The sequence below is a fragment of the Coregonus clupeaformis genome, chromosome 36 (genome assembly GCF_020615455.1).
Source record: "Coregonus clupeaformis isolate EN_2021a chromosome 36, ASM2061545v1, whole genome shotgun sequence".
NCBI lineage: Eukaryota > Metazoa > Chordata > Actinopteri > Salmoniformes > Salmonidae > Coregonus > Coregonus clupeaformis.
In genome coordinates, this window is record NC_059227.1 from 10142235 (window position 1) to 10159716 (window position 17482).

The 17482-nt window shown below is 44.8% G+C and overlaps 1 protein-coding gene across 1 annotated transcript in view; it reads left to right on the forward strand.

The window, feature by feature from the left end:
* tnfrsf21 (tumor necrosis factor receptor superfamily, member 21) overlaps window positions 1–5313 on the forward strand; it is a 28369-nt gene extending 23056 nt beyond the window's left edge. Inside the window, exons 5-6 of the mRNA XM_041864789.2 lie at window positions 2938–3151; window positions 3599–5313. Coding sequence (XP_041720723.1) covers window positions 2938–3151; window positions 3599–3828 — 444 coding nt within the window. The 3' untranslated portion in view covers window positions 3829–5313. The remainder of the gene's footprint in view (window positions 1–2937; window positions 3152–3598) is intronic.
* Window positions 5314–17482: the final 12169 nt, after the last annotated feature.

Sequence of the window (17482 nt, forward strand, 5' to 3'; positions counted from 1 at the left end):
GTAGACAGAAACTGTCTCTGAGCCTGTTGGTATCAGACCTCATGCTCCAATACGTCTGCCCGACGGTAAAGGAGAGAACAGCTTGTGGCTGGGGTGTGTGGGGTCCTTGATGATGCTGCGGCTTCCTCAGACACCGTTTTGAGTAGATGTCCTGGATGGGTGGGAGCACGGTCCCAGTGATGTACTGGGTCGTCTTCATCACCTGCTGGAGGGCCTTGCAGTCCTGTACCAGGCTCTCAGTGGAGCAGCAGTAGTATTTGGAGAGGACCCGGGGTAGCATGCTGAATTTCTTCATCCACCTTAGGAAGTAGAGGCGCTGTTGCGCCCTCTTGACAAGAGTGGTGGTGTTGTTGGTCCATGTCAAGTCCTCAGTGATGCTGAGGAACTTAAAACTACTGACTCTCTCTACTGCAGTCCCGTTGATGTGGATCGGGGCATGTTCCCTCCTCTGCTTCCTGAAGTCAACAATCAACTCCTTTGTTTTGCTGACATTGAGGGAGAGGTGGTTTTACTGGCACCACAATGCCAGTTCACTTTCCTCCTCCCTTATAGACTGACTCGTAGTTGTTGGTTATCAAGCCTACAACCGTGGTGTCGTCAGTAAACATGATGATGGAGTTGGTGTCGCGCAAAGCCACACAGTCGTGGGTGAACAGGGAGTACAGCAGAGGACTGAGGACACACCCCTGAGGAGCCTCTTTGTTAAGAGTCTGTGGTCTAGCCGTCAGGAAGTCCAGGATCCAGTTGCAGAGGGTGATGTCCAGACCCAGGGCCCTGAGCTTGGTGTCGAGCTTGGAAGGAACAATAGTGTTGAATGCTGAACTGTAGTCAATGAACAGCATTCTCACATAGAGGTTCATCTTGTCCAGAAGTGTTAGGGCTGTGTGAATAGCGATGGAAATGGCTTAGTGCTTCATTGGTTGTTGGGTTTATCCCCGCTTGGGACAAAGCCTCGTCCCAAAGGTCCCTACTACTTTGAACACCAGAAAGACAGAGTGGTTTCTCTCAATAGCATCTATCTGACTAATTGGTTTCATGACAGCCAGTAAATTTGTTACGTGAGGAGGGGGAGGAGGAGGAGGAGTAGGAGGAAGCCCATTGATCACTTCTGGGGGAGATGTTTAGTATCAGCTGTAACATCAGTGGTTGCAGTGTCCCATGGCTACTGTCTATGAGGGAGAGGCAGAGATAAGATCTGCCTATTAAACAACACACCCAGTGTCCAAAATAACCATAGTGAGGCTAGGATGTCTCAGTATTAGCACTTATGTCTTGAAACAGCAACATATGAGGATTCACTTCAACGGTAAAGACTCTCTTTACCCACAATGTCATATGACATTGCAGTTTTTTCAGAGCCTACTGTATTTTTCTGCTGAACAGGGTTTATGAATAGACATGCAACACATCTCTCCTAAGCTCCACAATTAGTAATTACTCACTTTAATTATTCACAGCTACTCTGCAGGGAATTATTATTAAGCAGATTCACTAAAGTATCACAGTGTTATTTTTGATCTAATTAAAAGGTGGATGTTCTCTGTGTCTCTGATGCTTCAGCAGTTCCTCCCTACACAGGGCCTGACCCCCTGGCGTGTCTATTGTGTGTTTTAGTGTGTGTGTGCGTGTGTGTGTGTGTGCGTGTGTGTGCGTGTGCACGTGTATGTGTGTGTGATGCATGTCACTGTCCTTACCCTGGGATTTGATCAGGGCTGAGTGGTCCTGTGTGTGTTGACAGGCTATGTCAGTGACTCGGCCAGATCACGCTCTCTCCTCTAATGACTCAGTCACTGACTACTGAGTGACAACTCAGAGAAGCTTCTGGAACTGTGACACCATTTTCCCTGTTTTCTCCTAACTCTCCATGATGAGTGGATCTGAGTTCAAGTCGTTTCTTTGTAGCCTCTAGGGGTTTCTCTTGAGGGTTAGTTGGTAGGTTCATTTGGCTACATCTGTTCTCTGTGGGAGATGGGAGGGAGCAGTGCTCTTATCACAGTAGATGTGTGTCATCCCCCGCCAAACTGACCTAGTGCACAGAATAACTTGTTATTGAATAGGGGAGATAGCAGGGGCTGCATATGGGTCATACACACACACACAGATGTACAGTAAGTGAGAACTGTCTGATGCCACATCGAGCTGTTTTATATCAGATTTTATGTCAGCATCAGAAGTTTTCCATTGCGTTCCTATGAAGCCATATTGAACCGTGTGTTATTGGCTTTTCAGCACTCTGAAGGTTTTCCATTGCATTTCCATCGCCTGTATGAAATGCCCTCTACCATGTCCTTTGTGCCTCACATCACACAGCAGAGCCTTTTTTTATACAGTACCGAAGACAAAATGTTATTCTAACATGAGCTCATCGGGTCCGGTCACTACCAGTTCACACCATTACCATACCAAATAAGACTGTTATTTATGTCTTCCCTGGGCCCCAAGGCAGACACAGTGGTGTACTATGCCTGTTAGTGTGTGACTGGGCACATGTGGTCTCTGTGCAGTACATTCTGTGCATGTCCACAGAATCCCTTTCATGGCTGGCCGGTTGTGTACGCTCCCTGAGGCAAGGAGGAGAGAGGCGCGGGTGGGAGTGTGGGTGGTCTGGGGCTGGGAGATTGGCCCCGCTGTGTCACCCGACCCGGGCTGCATGGGGCTGGGGCTTGGCACACAGGAGCTCCCTGTCCTGTTCCTGTGCTCTGTCCTGACACCAGCGTGACTCAGAACACTGCTTTCTCAGCCATTGTTTCGCGACACTCTCTCTCTCTCTCTCTCTCTCTCTCTCTCTCTCTCTCTCTCTCTCTCTCTCTCTCTCTCTCTCTCTCTCTCTCTCTCTCTCTCTCTCTCTCTCTCTCTCTCTCTCTATATATCTCCTCTCTTTTTTTTTTTTTTTCTCTCTCAAATATATATATCTCCCCCCTTTCTCTCTCTCTGCAGTTTGATCTGAACCAGCTGTTGACCGCTGTGAATGTAACCCCGAGCCACAGTCCTGTCCACAAGACTTTGGAGTCTCCTAGGGTGCTGGTGGAACAGTCTCATGTGCACCGGACCAAGGGTTTCTTCCCTGACGAATCAGAGCCCCTTCTCCGCTGTGACTCCACCTCCAGCAAAGACTCCGCCCTCAGCAGGACCGGCTCGTTCATTACCAAAGGTGAGCACATATGACACAGTCCTGTTTCAGTAATTATGCTAGGCAACGTCTCCTACAGATGTGATGTACTTATATTTACTGCCCCCTTCTGGTTACAAATTGCACCTGGTTTTATATTCCATTATAGGAAGTCATCAACTATGAAAACTTTGAGAAATGAAGGGAAAGGGGGATACCTAGTCAGTTGCGCAACTGAATGTATTCAACCGAAATATGTCTTCCACAGTTAACCAAACTCTTCTGAATCAGAATCATCTTAGTCATCATAAGGATGACTGGGCTTTTATTCCCAAAAGCACAAAAAGACAGATCATTTAGTCATTCATGATTTCCTATTCTATGGACAACAATAAGTTGTAGCTAACATCAACAGTATGTTGCAGTCTATCCTCCTCCTCATTCTGACGTTGTTTTCTTTCCCCTCCTCTCTTCACTTGTGATTTCCAGAGAAGAAAGACACGGTGCTACGTCAGGTCCGGCTGGATCGGTGCGACCTGCAGCCCGTCTTCGACGACATGCTGCATATCCTAAACCCTGATGAGCTGCACGTCATCGAGGAGATCCCCATCGCCGAGGACAAACTGGACCGCCTCTTTGAGATTGCCGGGGTCAAGAGCCAGGAGGCCAGCCAGACCCTGCTGGACTCGGTCTACAGCCACCTGCCTGACCTCCTATAGGCCCGCTGCTGTGGTGCTACAGACCTCTACTTTGGTCAGGGGACACCCCACTTCCTTCTGCTGCCAACCCCTCCTCCCCGGGTGTGGCTACCTGGGTGTGGCTTCCTCTCTTGACCCCCCCACACCCCCAAGTAGTGAGAGGCTACTTGATTCTGGCTACAGTTACCTACTCGCCTTCGAGTCCAATGGGTTCGCCTCCATTCCTAGTAGCCTGACTGAGTCCCCCACTCCTACAATGATCAGGGAGCCTCCCTCCCCTCTCTTGAAGTCTCCTTCCATCACTCCCGCCATGTTGAGGGAAGGGGACCAGGCTGTCCCCCTCTCTCACCACACAGCCTCCCTTGGCAAGCCAGCCTGCCTGGAGGAAGGGCAGGACAGAGGGGCCAGGCTCTGTACCCCAGCCTGGAGTTCTGGACAGACAGACGCCTCGATACCACCACCATCACCACTATGCTCATTAAACCACGGCTATTGCCCTTGTGTCAATGTGACGTTAAAACAGTGTTCTCTTGACATTTTGGAGCTTCTTGTGGGTGTATCAGCCAGTGCTATAAACCAATATTCACTCATTCATGCAAGCAAACTTCAACAACACACGCTCATGCACAATGTCTAACAATGTCAAACATACTAAGACGCAGACTCATGATGCACAATGTCTAACACTAATAGTATGTTATATGATTGATGCACTAATTCTTGTTCTTTGAGTAACAGAACCATTTAATCGGTATGCATTCTGCCACATGTGCTTCAATGTCTCTTTGAAATGCTGTTTACTAACATTTCACAATGTATTATCATTTGTAGCTTTTTAGCTTTTTGATTTCTTGGCAACTATGTTTGTCATGATTATACGGGCATTCTGATGTTTCCCAGCTTTGTGTAATGAGACCATCTTACTGGATGTAAGATATGCATAGTTACTCCATATTCTACTTGAATCTGACTGTCACCTTCTGGATTGGGGTACTTGATAAAAAAAGATAATGTAGAACTATAGTTCCTTCTTAATTCCACATCTTAAAAAAGCACCACCAAAAAACATGTTGCTGTAAAAGGGTCAGTATTCAACTCACAGATGCTATGAAAGGAACACAGATGGTATTTTTGCCAAGCCAGTCATATCAAGCTACTCTGGTGCTAGACTTGAAATTCTCTGATTGTGCATAATACTAGGATGATGTGGGGGGGGCTTGCAGGACAATGGCTACTAAAGTATTCTGGACTTTGCGGAGGGTAAAGAAGATGCAGCTGCTGTGTACTTTGCTGAACTGAATTGAAAAGTGCAGTTTGAGCTATCCACATCTCTGTTGGGTCTAATGTAAGAGTGTGATTGTGTGCGTATACTACGAGTCTGAAACGTTGGAGCTGAGGTTTGAATACATGTACTCTGGTGGCTGTTTTGAAACTTAACACATGTAACCAGTATGTTTACTATGTAACTTCTTAAATCAACCAATTAAAGTTCAAAACTTTGTCATATTGTGGAGTGTGTGTCTTACTTCTATGACATATTTACTGTATTTCTCTGTCAGCAAGTATTTGTTAAAGTAACTTAGATGTTTTATACTGTTGCTCATTATACAGTGGGGAAAAAAAGAATTTAGTCAGCCACCAATTGTGCATGTTCTCCCACTTAAAAAGATGAGAGAGGCCTGTAATTTTCATCATAGGTACACGTCAACTATGACAGACAAAATGAGAAAAGAAAATCCAGAAAATTCCCTCCAAAGATTTTCTATGGGGTTGAGATCTGAAGACTCCAGGACCTTGAAATGCTTCTTACGAAGCCACTCCTTCGTTGCCCAGGCGGTGTGTTTGGGATCATTGTCATGCTGAAGGACCCAGCCACGTTTCATCTTCAATGCCCTTGCTGATGGAAGGAGGTTTTCACTCAAAATCTCACGATACATGGCCCCATTCATTCTTTCCTTTACACGGATCAGTCGTCCTGGTCCCTTTGCAGAAAAACAGCCCCAAAGTATGATGTTTTCACTCCCATGCTTCACAGTAGGTATGGTGTTCTTTGGATGCAACTCAGCATTCTTTGTCCTCCAAACACGACGAGTTGAGTTTTTACCAAAAAGTTATATTTTGGTTTCATCTGACCATATGACATTCTCCCAATCCTCTTCTGGATGCACTCTAGCAAACTTCAGACGGGCCTGGACATGTACTGGCGTAAGCAAGGGGACACGTCTAGCACTGCAGGATTTGAGTCCCTGGCGGCGTAGTGTGTTACTGATGGTAGGCTTTGTTACTTTGGTCCCAGCTCTCTGCAGGTCATTCACTAGGTCCCCCCGTGTGGTTCTGGGATTTTTGCTCACCGTTCTTGTGATCATTTTGACCCCACGGGGTGAGATCTTGCGTGGAGCCCCAGATCGAGGGAGATTATCAGTGGTCTTGTATGTCTTCCATTTCCTAATAATTGCTCCCACAGTTGATTTCTTCAAACCAAGCTGCTTACCTATTGCAGATTCAGTCTTCCCAGCCTGGTGCAGGTCTACAATTTTGTTTCTGGTGTCCTTTGACAGCTCTTTGGTCTTGGCCATAGTAGAGTTTGGAGTGTGACTGTTTGAGGTTGTGGACAGGTGTCTTTTATACTGATAACAAGTTCAAACAGGTGCCATTAATACAGGTAACGAGTGGAGGAGAGAGGAGCCTCTTAAAGAAGAAGTTACAGGTCTGTGAGAGACAGAAATCTTGCTTGTTTGTAGGTGACCAAATACTTATTTTCCACCATAATTTGCAAATAAATTCATTAAAAATCCTACAATGTGATTTTCTGGATTTTCTTTTCTCAATTTGTCTGTCATAGTTGACGTGTACCTATGATGAAAATTACAGGCCTCTCTCATCTTTTTAAGTGGGAGAACTTGCACAATTGGTGGCTGACTAAATACTTTTTTTCCCCACTGTATAGCACAAACCCTAGTGTGTGATTTGATATTCATTATGAAAGACTATTTCTCTTTTCTGAAGGTAGCGTTGGTTACAATTTCTCTTTCTGATAAGAAGATAGTCCTTCTGTTCTGAAATTCTCATTCTATTGTGGGGCTGGTACTTTTCCTCATTCAAGGAGGTGAGGAGTGAATGTTGATACTGTAGCCACACAGTCTTTCCTGTAATGTGACACAGATGCAATGGGATGGCGTTTTACTGCAACGGCTGTTAATAGATGTATTTATTCTCCATAAAAGACTGTCTGCTGTTGTCTGTGTCTATGATAATAGGTAAGGGAGATGGGCTAGGGTTGGGGAGGGGTAGGCTTCATTCATCTCCACCCAGTCACTAGGGTATTGGAGAGAGGACAAAACATCCCTGCTCTATTTGATCCTGTGCTTCAAAATGTGCACAGTATGACAGTCCAAAAGGAGAAGATTCAGTAACAACACACTATTTTAATGTTCAGTCATAACCACTACATATCGGTCTTGGACAATATCTCCATTGATTCTGTTATGCATCTGCGGCATCACACTTCACATAAAGGAACCCTGTTATTCTTACTTCACACAATATAATGTATTTGTATTTATTCAATAATAGTCGGCACATTTAAACAGGATAGTTCTTGCCAGACAGAGCCTGATGCTGATGTTACATGCCAGAGGATTAGATAACACTGTTAGCTGAGACAACAATGATGTGACTTGATGAACGACATTCCTTTGGCAGACAATGGCATCGCTTCAACATTCAAAAGTACCAGATCAGCTAGGCTGTCAATGAGTCACCAGAAAATACCTTCATGAACAGTTGGGCACAATTAACTTGTATACTTTCACATGATACTCAAATTCTCCTACTTGTTATTCAGCAGTCTACAGTTGTGCGTTCATGCATATAGCAGAACATAGAGTACACCAGTAACAAAAGCAGTTGACGTTTCTGTGGTTTACTTTTATATGTGGTCATAAAGTGAGCAAAACTAGTACTTACTAAAAACGACCAATGTTGGTTAGATTGTGACAGTCTCCTGATGTCAGGGATAATCTTCTTGATTCCAAACATCAATTACTCTGTAGCTGGGAGACCTTCCCTCCTACATCGATAGCCTAGCTGCTATCTGACATTTGACATGGTGCAGGAAACAACCCCCCAATGAACCAGCCTGACCAGTAAGTCAAAATGGAACTACATTCTACATTGCGTTGCTGGGACAGCCACTGTAAAAAGTCCTGACTCAGATAGATGCTAGGCTATTGATCTTGAGAGGTTCTCCTGGCTGCTTTTCCACTGTAAATTATTGAACAGCCTGGGAATGTATGTGCAGAGGTGAAGTGTCACGCACTCAGGCCCCTGTTTGTGAAGAAAGGCTCTCATAGGGGGAAAGGGGAGGGATCTTCCATATTAAACCTCAGCCTCTGACACAAAATCTCAATTTAATCAATTTTAAATTCAGGTTGTAACACAACTAAATGGGTGAAAAGTCAAGGGGTGTGAATACTTCCTGAAGCCACTGTATATGTACATAGCTACCTCAATTACCTCTTGTCTATTTCTATATGTATTTTACCTTTAACTCTGCATTGTTGGAAAAGGACCCATCAATAAGCATTTCACTGTTAATCTACACCTGTTGTTTACAAAGCATATGACAAATAAAATGTGATTTGATTGTATGCAACTCTTCCAACATTGAACTTTTTTTCACAAATGCCATCAATTTGGCGCCAAACCATTTACAAAAAATACATATTGACATAGTAAAATAAATAAAAGTGTGTAAAAAGAATATATCATGGATTTCATGCTGAACACCAATGGTATTCACTAAATTGATGGTTTTATTTAGGATAATGTTTTACAGCTTTACATGTGATACAGTAAACAATAGCTGGAACGACCGAGCGAACAGACGCGAACTGGCTGAGTCAATTCAGTGGCTAGCTTTGCACTTGGCTAGCTAACAGTAGCTGCTAGGGGTAAGTCATAACCTACATTTGTGTTTTGTTTTTTACATATTGATAGCCCGAGTCGTTCAAGGAATTCGGGACATGGGTGACTAGTTAACGTTAGTTTGGCTCTCTCTGTGTGTTCGTGCCGTGAAAGGAGGGGTTCTTCTTTGTCTGAAAGCAATGGCTAGCTAGTTTGCTAACTATTCTAGCTAACTAACTGGCTGAATAAGTTGACGACGGACTCGCTCAAGCTGTCGGGACTAACCCACAACGTTAGACACGGACACGAACGATCTGCTTGCGTGTTGATACACTGGTGGTTTGTTGTGGCCGAGTATTGGCGCTAAACCGTGTTGTTGGAGTCCGGCATGCTAGCTGGCTGTGGCGTCTTATGACTAAGTGCCTGGACGATTTTCACGGAATAATACTGCACCTAGTTAGCTAGCTGAATAAACTAAGTTAGTCTATTCCTAGAAAACATTGAACCGCTGTAGTTTACAACAATTATAGTTTCTGAGGTGGAAGTTGGGAGAGTTATATTTGGGAGTTGTGGTGAGGGAGGCCCCGCTCTCTCCTTTCCCAGATGTTTAGTTCATTTCATTCCGATCTCCTCTGCATTATTGTAGCCATCTGCTGCAGCCTGTCAACTATGCCTCTGCCTATCCCTGTTCTCTCCTCTCCGCACAGGCTACACAAACGCCTCACACCGCGTGGCTGCTGCCTCTCTAACCTGGTGGTCCCTGCACGCACCACCCACGTGGAGTTCAAGGTCTCAGGCAGCCTCTGGAACTGCCGTTCTGCTGCCAACAAGGCAGAGTTCATCTCAGCCTATGCTACCCTCCAGTCCCTCAACTTCTTGGCGCTGACGGAAACATGGATTACCACTGAAAACACTGCTACTCCTACTGCTCTCTCCTCATCTGACCATGTGTTCTCGCATACCCCGAGAGCATCTGGTCAGCGGGGTGGTGGCACAGGAATCCTCATCTCTCCCAAGTGGACATTCTCAATTTTTCCCCTGACCCATCTGTCTATCTCCTCATTTGAATTCCATGCTGTCACAGTCACTAGCCCATTTAAGCTTAATATCCTTGTCATCTATCGCCCTCCAGGTTCCCTTGGAGAGTTCATCAATGAGCTTGACGCCTTGATAAGTTCCTTTCCTGAGGATGGCTCACCCCTCACAGTTCTGGGGGATTTCAACCTCCCTACGTCTACATTTGACTCATTTCTCTCTGCCTCCTTCTTTCCACTCCTCTCCTCTTTTGACCTCACCCTCTCACCGTCCCCCCCCTACTCACAAGGCAGGCAATACGCTTGACCTCATCTTTACTAGATGCTGTTCTTCTACTAATCTCACTGCAACTCCCCTCCATGTTTCCGACCACTACTTTGTATCCTTTTCTCTCTCGCTCTCCTCCAACACTACTCACTCTGTCCCTACACAGATGGTAATGCGCCGTCGCAACCTTCGCTCTCTCTCTCCCGCTACTCTCTCCTCTTCCATCCTATCATCTCTTCCCTCTGCTCAATCCTTCTCCCTCCAATCTCCTGATTCTGCCTCCTCAACCATCCTCTCCTCCCTTTCTGCATCCTTTGACTCTCTATGTCCCCTATCCTCCCGGCCGGCTCGGTCCTCCCCTCCAGCTCCGTGGCTTGATGACTCATTGCGAGCTCACAGAACAGAGCTCCGGGCAGCTGAGCGGAAATGGAAGAAAACTAGACTCCCTGCGGACCTGGCATCTTTTCACTCCCTCCTCTCTACATTTTCTTCATCTGTTTCTGCTGCTAAGGCCACTTTCTACCACTCTAAATTCCAAGCATCTGCCTCTAACCCTAGGAAGCTCTTTGCCACATTCTCCTCCCTGCTGAATCGTCCCCCCCCCCTCCTCCCTCTCTGTGGATGACTTTGTCAACCATTTTGAAAAGAAGGTTGACGACATCCCATCCTCGTTTGTTAAGTCAAATGACACTGCTGGTCCTGCTCACACTGCCCTACCCTATGCTTTGACTTCTTTCTCCCCTCTCTCTCCAGATAAAATCTTGCGACTTGTGATGGCAGGCCGCCCAACAACCTGCCCGCTTGACCCTATCCCCTCCTCTCTTCTCCATACCATCTCCGGTGACATTCTCCCTTACCTCACCTCGCTGATCAACTCATCCTTGACCGCTGGCTATGTCCCTTCCGTCTTCAAGAGAGCGAGAGTTGCACCCCTTCTCAAAAAACCAACACTCGATCCCTCTGATGTCAACAACTACAGACCAGTATCCCTTCTTTCTTTTCTCTCCAAAACTATTGAGCGTGCCGTCTTTAGCCAACTCTCTTGCTATCTCTCTCAGAATGACCTTCTTGATCCAAACCAGTCAGGTTTCAAGACTGGTCATTCAACTGAGACTGCTCTTCTCTGTGTCACGGAGGCTCTCCGCACTGCTAAAGCTAACTCTCTCTCCTCTGCTCTTGTCCTTCTAGACCTGTCTGCTGCCTTTGATACTGTGAACCATCAGATCCTCCTCTCCACCCTCTCCGAGCTGGGCATCTCCGGCGCGGCTCACTCTTGGATTGCGTCCTACCTGACCGGTCACTCCTACCAAGTGGCTTGGCGAGTCTCCGCACCACGTGCTCTCACCACTGGTGTCCCCCAGGGCTCAGTTCTAGGCCCTCTCCTATTCTCCCTATACACCAAGTCACTTGGCTCTGTCATATCCTCACATGGCCTCTCCTATCATTGCTACGCTGACGACACACAACTAATCTTCTCCTTTCCCCCTTCTGATAACCAGGTGGCGAATCACATCTCTGCATGTCTGGCAGACATATCAGTATGGATGACGGATCACCACCTCAAGCTGAACCTTGGCAAGACGGAGCTGCTCTTCCTCCCGGGAAGGACTGCCTGTTCCATGATCTCGCCATCACGGTTGACAACTCCATTGTGTCCTCCTCCCAGAGTGCGAAGAGCCTTGGCGTGACCCTGGACAACACCCTGTCGTTCTCCGCTAACATCAAGGCGGTGACCCGATCCTGTAGGTTCATGCTCTACAACATTCGGAGAGTACGACCCTGCCTTACACAGGAAGCGGCACAGGTCCTAATCCAGGCACTTGTCATCTCCCGTCTGGATTACTGCAACTCGCTGTTGGCTGGGCTCCCTGCCTGTACCATTAAACCCCTACAACTCATCCAGAATGCCGCAGCCCGTCTGGTGTTCAACCTTCCCAAGTTCTCTCACGTCACCCCGCTCCTCCGCACACTCCACTGGCTTCCAGTTGAAGCTTGCATCTGCTACAAGACCATGGTGCTTGCCTACGGAGCTGTGAGGGGAACGGCACCTCCGTACCTTCAGGCTCTGATCAGTCCCTACACCCAAACGAGGGCATTGCGTTCATCCACCTCTGGCCTGCTGGCTCCCCTACCTCTGCGGAAGCATAGTTCCTGCTCAGCCCAGTCAAAACTGTTCGCTGCTCTGGCACCCCAATTGTGGAACAAGCTCCCTCACGACGCCAGGACAGCGGAGTCACTCACCACCTTCCGGAGACATTTGAAACCCCACCTCTTTAAGGAATACCTGGGATAGGATAAAGTAATCCTTCTACCCCCCCTTACCCCAACCCAAACCCCAACCCAAAAACTAAAAAACTTAAAAAAACATTGTAAAGTGGTGATCCCACTGGCTATAAGGTGAATGCACCTATTTGTAAGTCGCTCTGGATAAGAGCGTCTGCTAAATGACGTAAATGTAAAATGTAAAGTGATAAGGCCACACAAAGGGCCAGAGATAATTACAGACACCTGTGATACTCTGACGTACTGTACCCCAAAAGGTCACTCACTAGATGTATTTGTATTTGTATTTATTATGGATCCCCATTAGTTGGTGCCAAGGCAGCCAACTCTTCCTGGGGTCCAGCATTTTAAAAACATTACAATACATTCATAACAGATTTCACAACATATTAAGTGTGTGCCCTCAGGCCTCTACTCTACTCTACTACCACATATCTATAACACAAAATCCATGTGTACATGTATACTGTATATAGTGCGTATGTTATCTTGTGTTTGCATGCATTTGTCTATGTTTGTGTTGCTTCATAGTCCCCGCTGTTCCATAAGGTGTTTTTTATCTGTTTTTTAAATCAAATTTTACTGCTGGCATAAGTTGCTTGATGTGGAATAGAGTTCAATGTAGGTATGGCTCTATGTAGTACTGTGCACCTCCCATAGTCTGTTCTTGACTTGGTGACTGTGAAGAGACCTCTGGTGGCATGTCCTGCAGGGTATGCATGGGTGTCCAAGCTGTGTGCCAGTAGTTCAAACAGATAGCTCTGTTCATTCAATATGTCAATACCTCTCACAAATACAGTGGGGGAAAAAAGTATTTAGTCAGCCACCAATTGTGCATGTTCTCCCACTTAAAAAGATGAGAGAGGCCTGTAATTTTCATCATAGGTACACGTCAACTATGACAGACAAAATGAGAAAAAAAAATCCAGAAAATCACATTGTAGGATTTTTAATGAATTTATTTGCATATTATGGTGGAAAATAAGTATTTGGTCAATAACAAAAGTTTCTCAATACTTTGTTATATAACCTTTGTTGGCAATGACACAGGTCAAACGTTTTCTGTAAGTCTTCACAAGGTTTTCACACACTGTTGCTGGTATTTTGGCCCATTCCTCCATGCAGATCTCATCTAGAGCAGTGATGTTTTGGGGCTGTCGCTGGGCACCACGGACTTTCAACTCCCTCCAAAGATTTTCTATGGGGTTGAGATCTGGAGACTGGCTAGGCCACTCCAGGACCTTGAAATCCTTCTTACGAAGCCACTCCTTCGTTGCCCGGGCAGTGTGTTTGGGATCATTGTCATGCTGAAAGACCCAGCCACGTTTCATCTTCAAAGCCCTTGCTGATGGAAGGAGGTTTTCACTCAAAATCTCACGATACATGGCCCCATTCATTATTTCCTTTACACGGATCAGTTGTCCTGGTCCCTTTGCAGAAAAACAGCCCCAAAGCATGATGTTTCCACCTCCATGCTTCACAGTAGGTATGGTGTTCTTTGGGTGCAACTCAGCATTCTTTGTCCTCCAAACACGACAAGTTGAGTTTTTACCAAAAAGTTATATTTTGGTTTCATCTGACCATATGACATTCTCCCAATCCTCTTCTTGTTCATCCAAATGCACTCTAGCAAACTTCAGACGGGCCTGAACATGTACTGGCTTAAGCAGGGGGACACGTCTGGCACTGCAGGATTTGAGTCCCTGGCGGCGTAGTGTGTTACTGATGGTAGGCTTTGTTACTTTGGTCCCAGCTCTCTGCAGGTCATTCACTAGGTCCCCCCATGTAGTTCTTGGATTTTTGCTCACCGTTCTTGTGATTATTTTGACCCCACGGGGTGAGATCTTGCGTGGAGCCCCAGATCGAGGGAGATTATCAGTGGTCTTGTATGTCTTCCATTTCCTAATAATTGCTCCCACAGTTGACTTCTTCAAACCAAGCTGCTTACCTATTGCAGATTCAGTCTTCCCAGCCTGGTGCAGGTCTACAATTTTGTTTCTGGTGTCCTTTGACAGCTCTTTGGTCTTGGCCATAGTGGAGTTTGGAGTGTGACTGTTTGAGGTTGTGGACAGGTGTCTTTTATACTGATAACAAGTTCAAACAGGTGCCATTAATACAGCTAACGAGTGGAGGACAGAGGAGCCTCTTAAAGAAGAAGTTACAGGTCTGTGAGAGCCAGAAATCTTGCTTGTTTGTAGGTGACCAAATACTTATTTTCCACCATAATTTGCAAATAAATTCATTAAAAATCCTACAATGTGATTTTCTGGATTTCTTTTTCTCAATTTGTCTGTCATAGTTGATGTGTACCTATGATAAAAATTACAGGCCTCTCTCATCTTTTTAAGTGGGAGAACTTGCACAATTGGTGGCTGACTAAATACTTTTTTCCCCACTGTACAAGTAGTGATGAAGTCAATCTCTCGTCCACTTTGAGCCAGGAGAGATTGACATGCATATTATTAATGTTAGCTCTCTGTGTACATCCAAGGTCCAGCCGTGCTGCCCTGTTCTGAGCCAATTGCAATTTTCCTAAGTCCCTCTTTGTGGCACCTGACCACACGACTGAACAGTAGTCCAGGTGCGACAAAACTAAGGCCTGTAGGACCTGCCTTGTTGATAGTGCTGTTAAGAATGCAGAGCAGCACTTTATTATAGACAGACTTCTCCCCATCCTAGCTACTGTTGTATCAACATGTTTTGACCATGACAGTTTACAATCCAGGCTTACTCCAAGCAATTTAGTCTCCTCAACTTGCTCAATTTCCACATTATTCATTACAAGATTTAGTTGAGGTTTAGGGTTTAGTAAATGATTGGTCCCAAATACAATGCTTTTAGTTTTTGAAATATTTAGGACTAACTTATTCCTTGCCACCCATTCTGAAACTAACTGCAGCTCTTGGTTAAGTTTTGCTGTCATTTCAGTCGCTGTGGTAGCTGACGTGTATATTGTTGAGTCATCCGCATACATAGACACACTGGCTTTACTCAAAGCCAGTGGCATGTCGATAGTAAAGAATGAAAAAGTAAGGGGCCTAGACAGCTGCCCTGCGGAATTGCTGATTCTACCTGGATTTTGTTGGAGAGGTTTCCATTAAAAAACACCCTCTGTGTTCTGTTAGACAGGTAACTATTTATCCACAATATAGCAGAGGGTGTAAAGCCATAACACATATGTTTTTCCAGCAACAGACTATGATCGATAATGTCAAAAGCCACACTGAAGTCTAACAAAACAGCCCCCACAATATTTTTATCATCAATTTCTCTCAGCCAATCATCAGTCATTTGTGTAAGTGCTGTGCTTGTTGAATGTCCTTCCCTATAAGCGTGCTCAAAGTCTATTGTCAATTTGTTTACTGTGAAAAAGCATTTTATCTGGTCAAACACAATTTTTTTCCAAAAGTTTACTAAGGGTTGGTAACAGGCTGAATGGTCGGGTATTTGAGACAGTTAAGGGGGCTTTACTATTCTTAGGTAGGGGAATAACTTTTAGGTAGGCTTAAATTGAAGATTTGGCAAATAGGAGTGGCACTATCGTCTGCTATTATCCTCAGTAATTTTCCATCCAAGTTGTCAGACCCCGGTGGCTTGTCATTGTTGATCGACAATAATCATTTTTTCACCTCTTCCACACTTACTTTACGGAATTCAAAATTGTCTTTCATAATTTGGTCAGATATACTTGGATGTGTAGTGTCAGCATTTGTTGTTGGCATGTCATGCCTAAGTTTGCTACTCTTGCGATTAAAAAATCATTAAAGTAGTTGGCAGTATAAGTGGGTTTTATGATTAATGAGCCATCTGTTTCAATGAATGATGGAGCGGTGTTTACCTTTTTGCACAAAATTTCACTTAAGTTGCTCCAAAGCTTTTTACTATCAATCTTTATGTCATTTATCTTTGTTTCATAGTGTAGTTTTTTCTTATTTTTCTTCAGTTTAGTCACATGATTTCTCAATTTGCAGTACGTTTGAAAAATGGTTGTACAGCCAGACCTATTTGCCATCTCTTTTGCCTCATCCCTCAACCATACCATTTTTCAATTCCTCATCAATCCACGGGGATTTACAGTCATCTTCTTAATGGGTGCATGCTTATTAGTTACTGGGATAAGCAATTTCATAAATGTGTCAAGTGCAGCGTCTGGTTGCTCATCATTGCACAACACAGACCAACAAATATTATTCACATCAATAACATAGGAATCACTACAAAACTTATTGTATGACCTCTTATACACAATATTAGGCCCAGCCTTTGGAACTTTGGTTTTCCTAGATATGGCTACTATATTGTGATCACTACATCCAATGGATTTGGATCCTGCTTTCAAACACATTTCTGCAGCATTAGTAAATATGATCAATACATGTTGATGATTTCATTCCTGTACTGTTTGTAACTACCCTGGTAGGTTGACTGATAACCTGAACCAGGTTGCAGGCCCTAGTTACAGTTTGAAGCTTTCTCTTGAGTGGGCAGCCTGATGAAAGCCAGTCAATATTTAAATCACCCAGAAAGTATACCTCTCTATTGATATCACATATATTATCAAGCGTGTGAAATACACGTTATCCAGATACTGACTGTCAGCACAAGGTGGTCTATAGCAGCTTCCCACCAGAATGGGCTTTAAGTGAGGCAGGTGAACCTGTAGCCATATTACTTCAACAGTATTTAACATGAGATCCTCTCTAAGCTTTACAGTAATGTGGTTCTGAATATAGACCGCAACACCACCCCATTTGTATTTCTGTCTTTTCTGTAAATGCTATAACCTTGTATTGCTACCACTGTATCATCAAAAGTATTATCTAAGTGAGTTTCAGAGATTGTCAGAATATGAATGTGATATAATAATTATTAATGACTAATTATTACACCCTGAAACTGTGTGAAATGTGTTAGAATGTGTAAGTGTAGGACCAGTAAAGATTATGACATTGTGTTACTATTTAGCAATGTGAGTAAGAGTTAGGCCAGACAACAAAGGACAAGGAGAACTGTCTACAGAAAACTGAGAAAACAAGATAAAGAGGCCTCCCAATTTAGGGAGGAGAGAAACCGTTAGGCTTGTTAAAGAGTATGAAATATTGTGAGGACGGCGATAACAAGGAATGCAGCCTATGATAACAACATGTGGGTGTGACCTGATGGTTAGGAGAGCAGAGGAAAACAT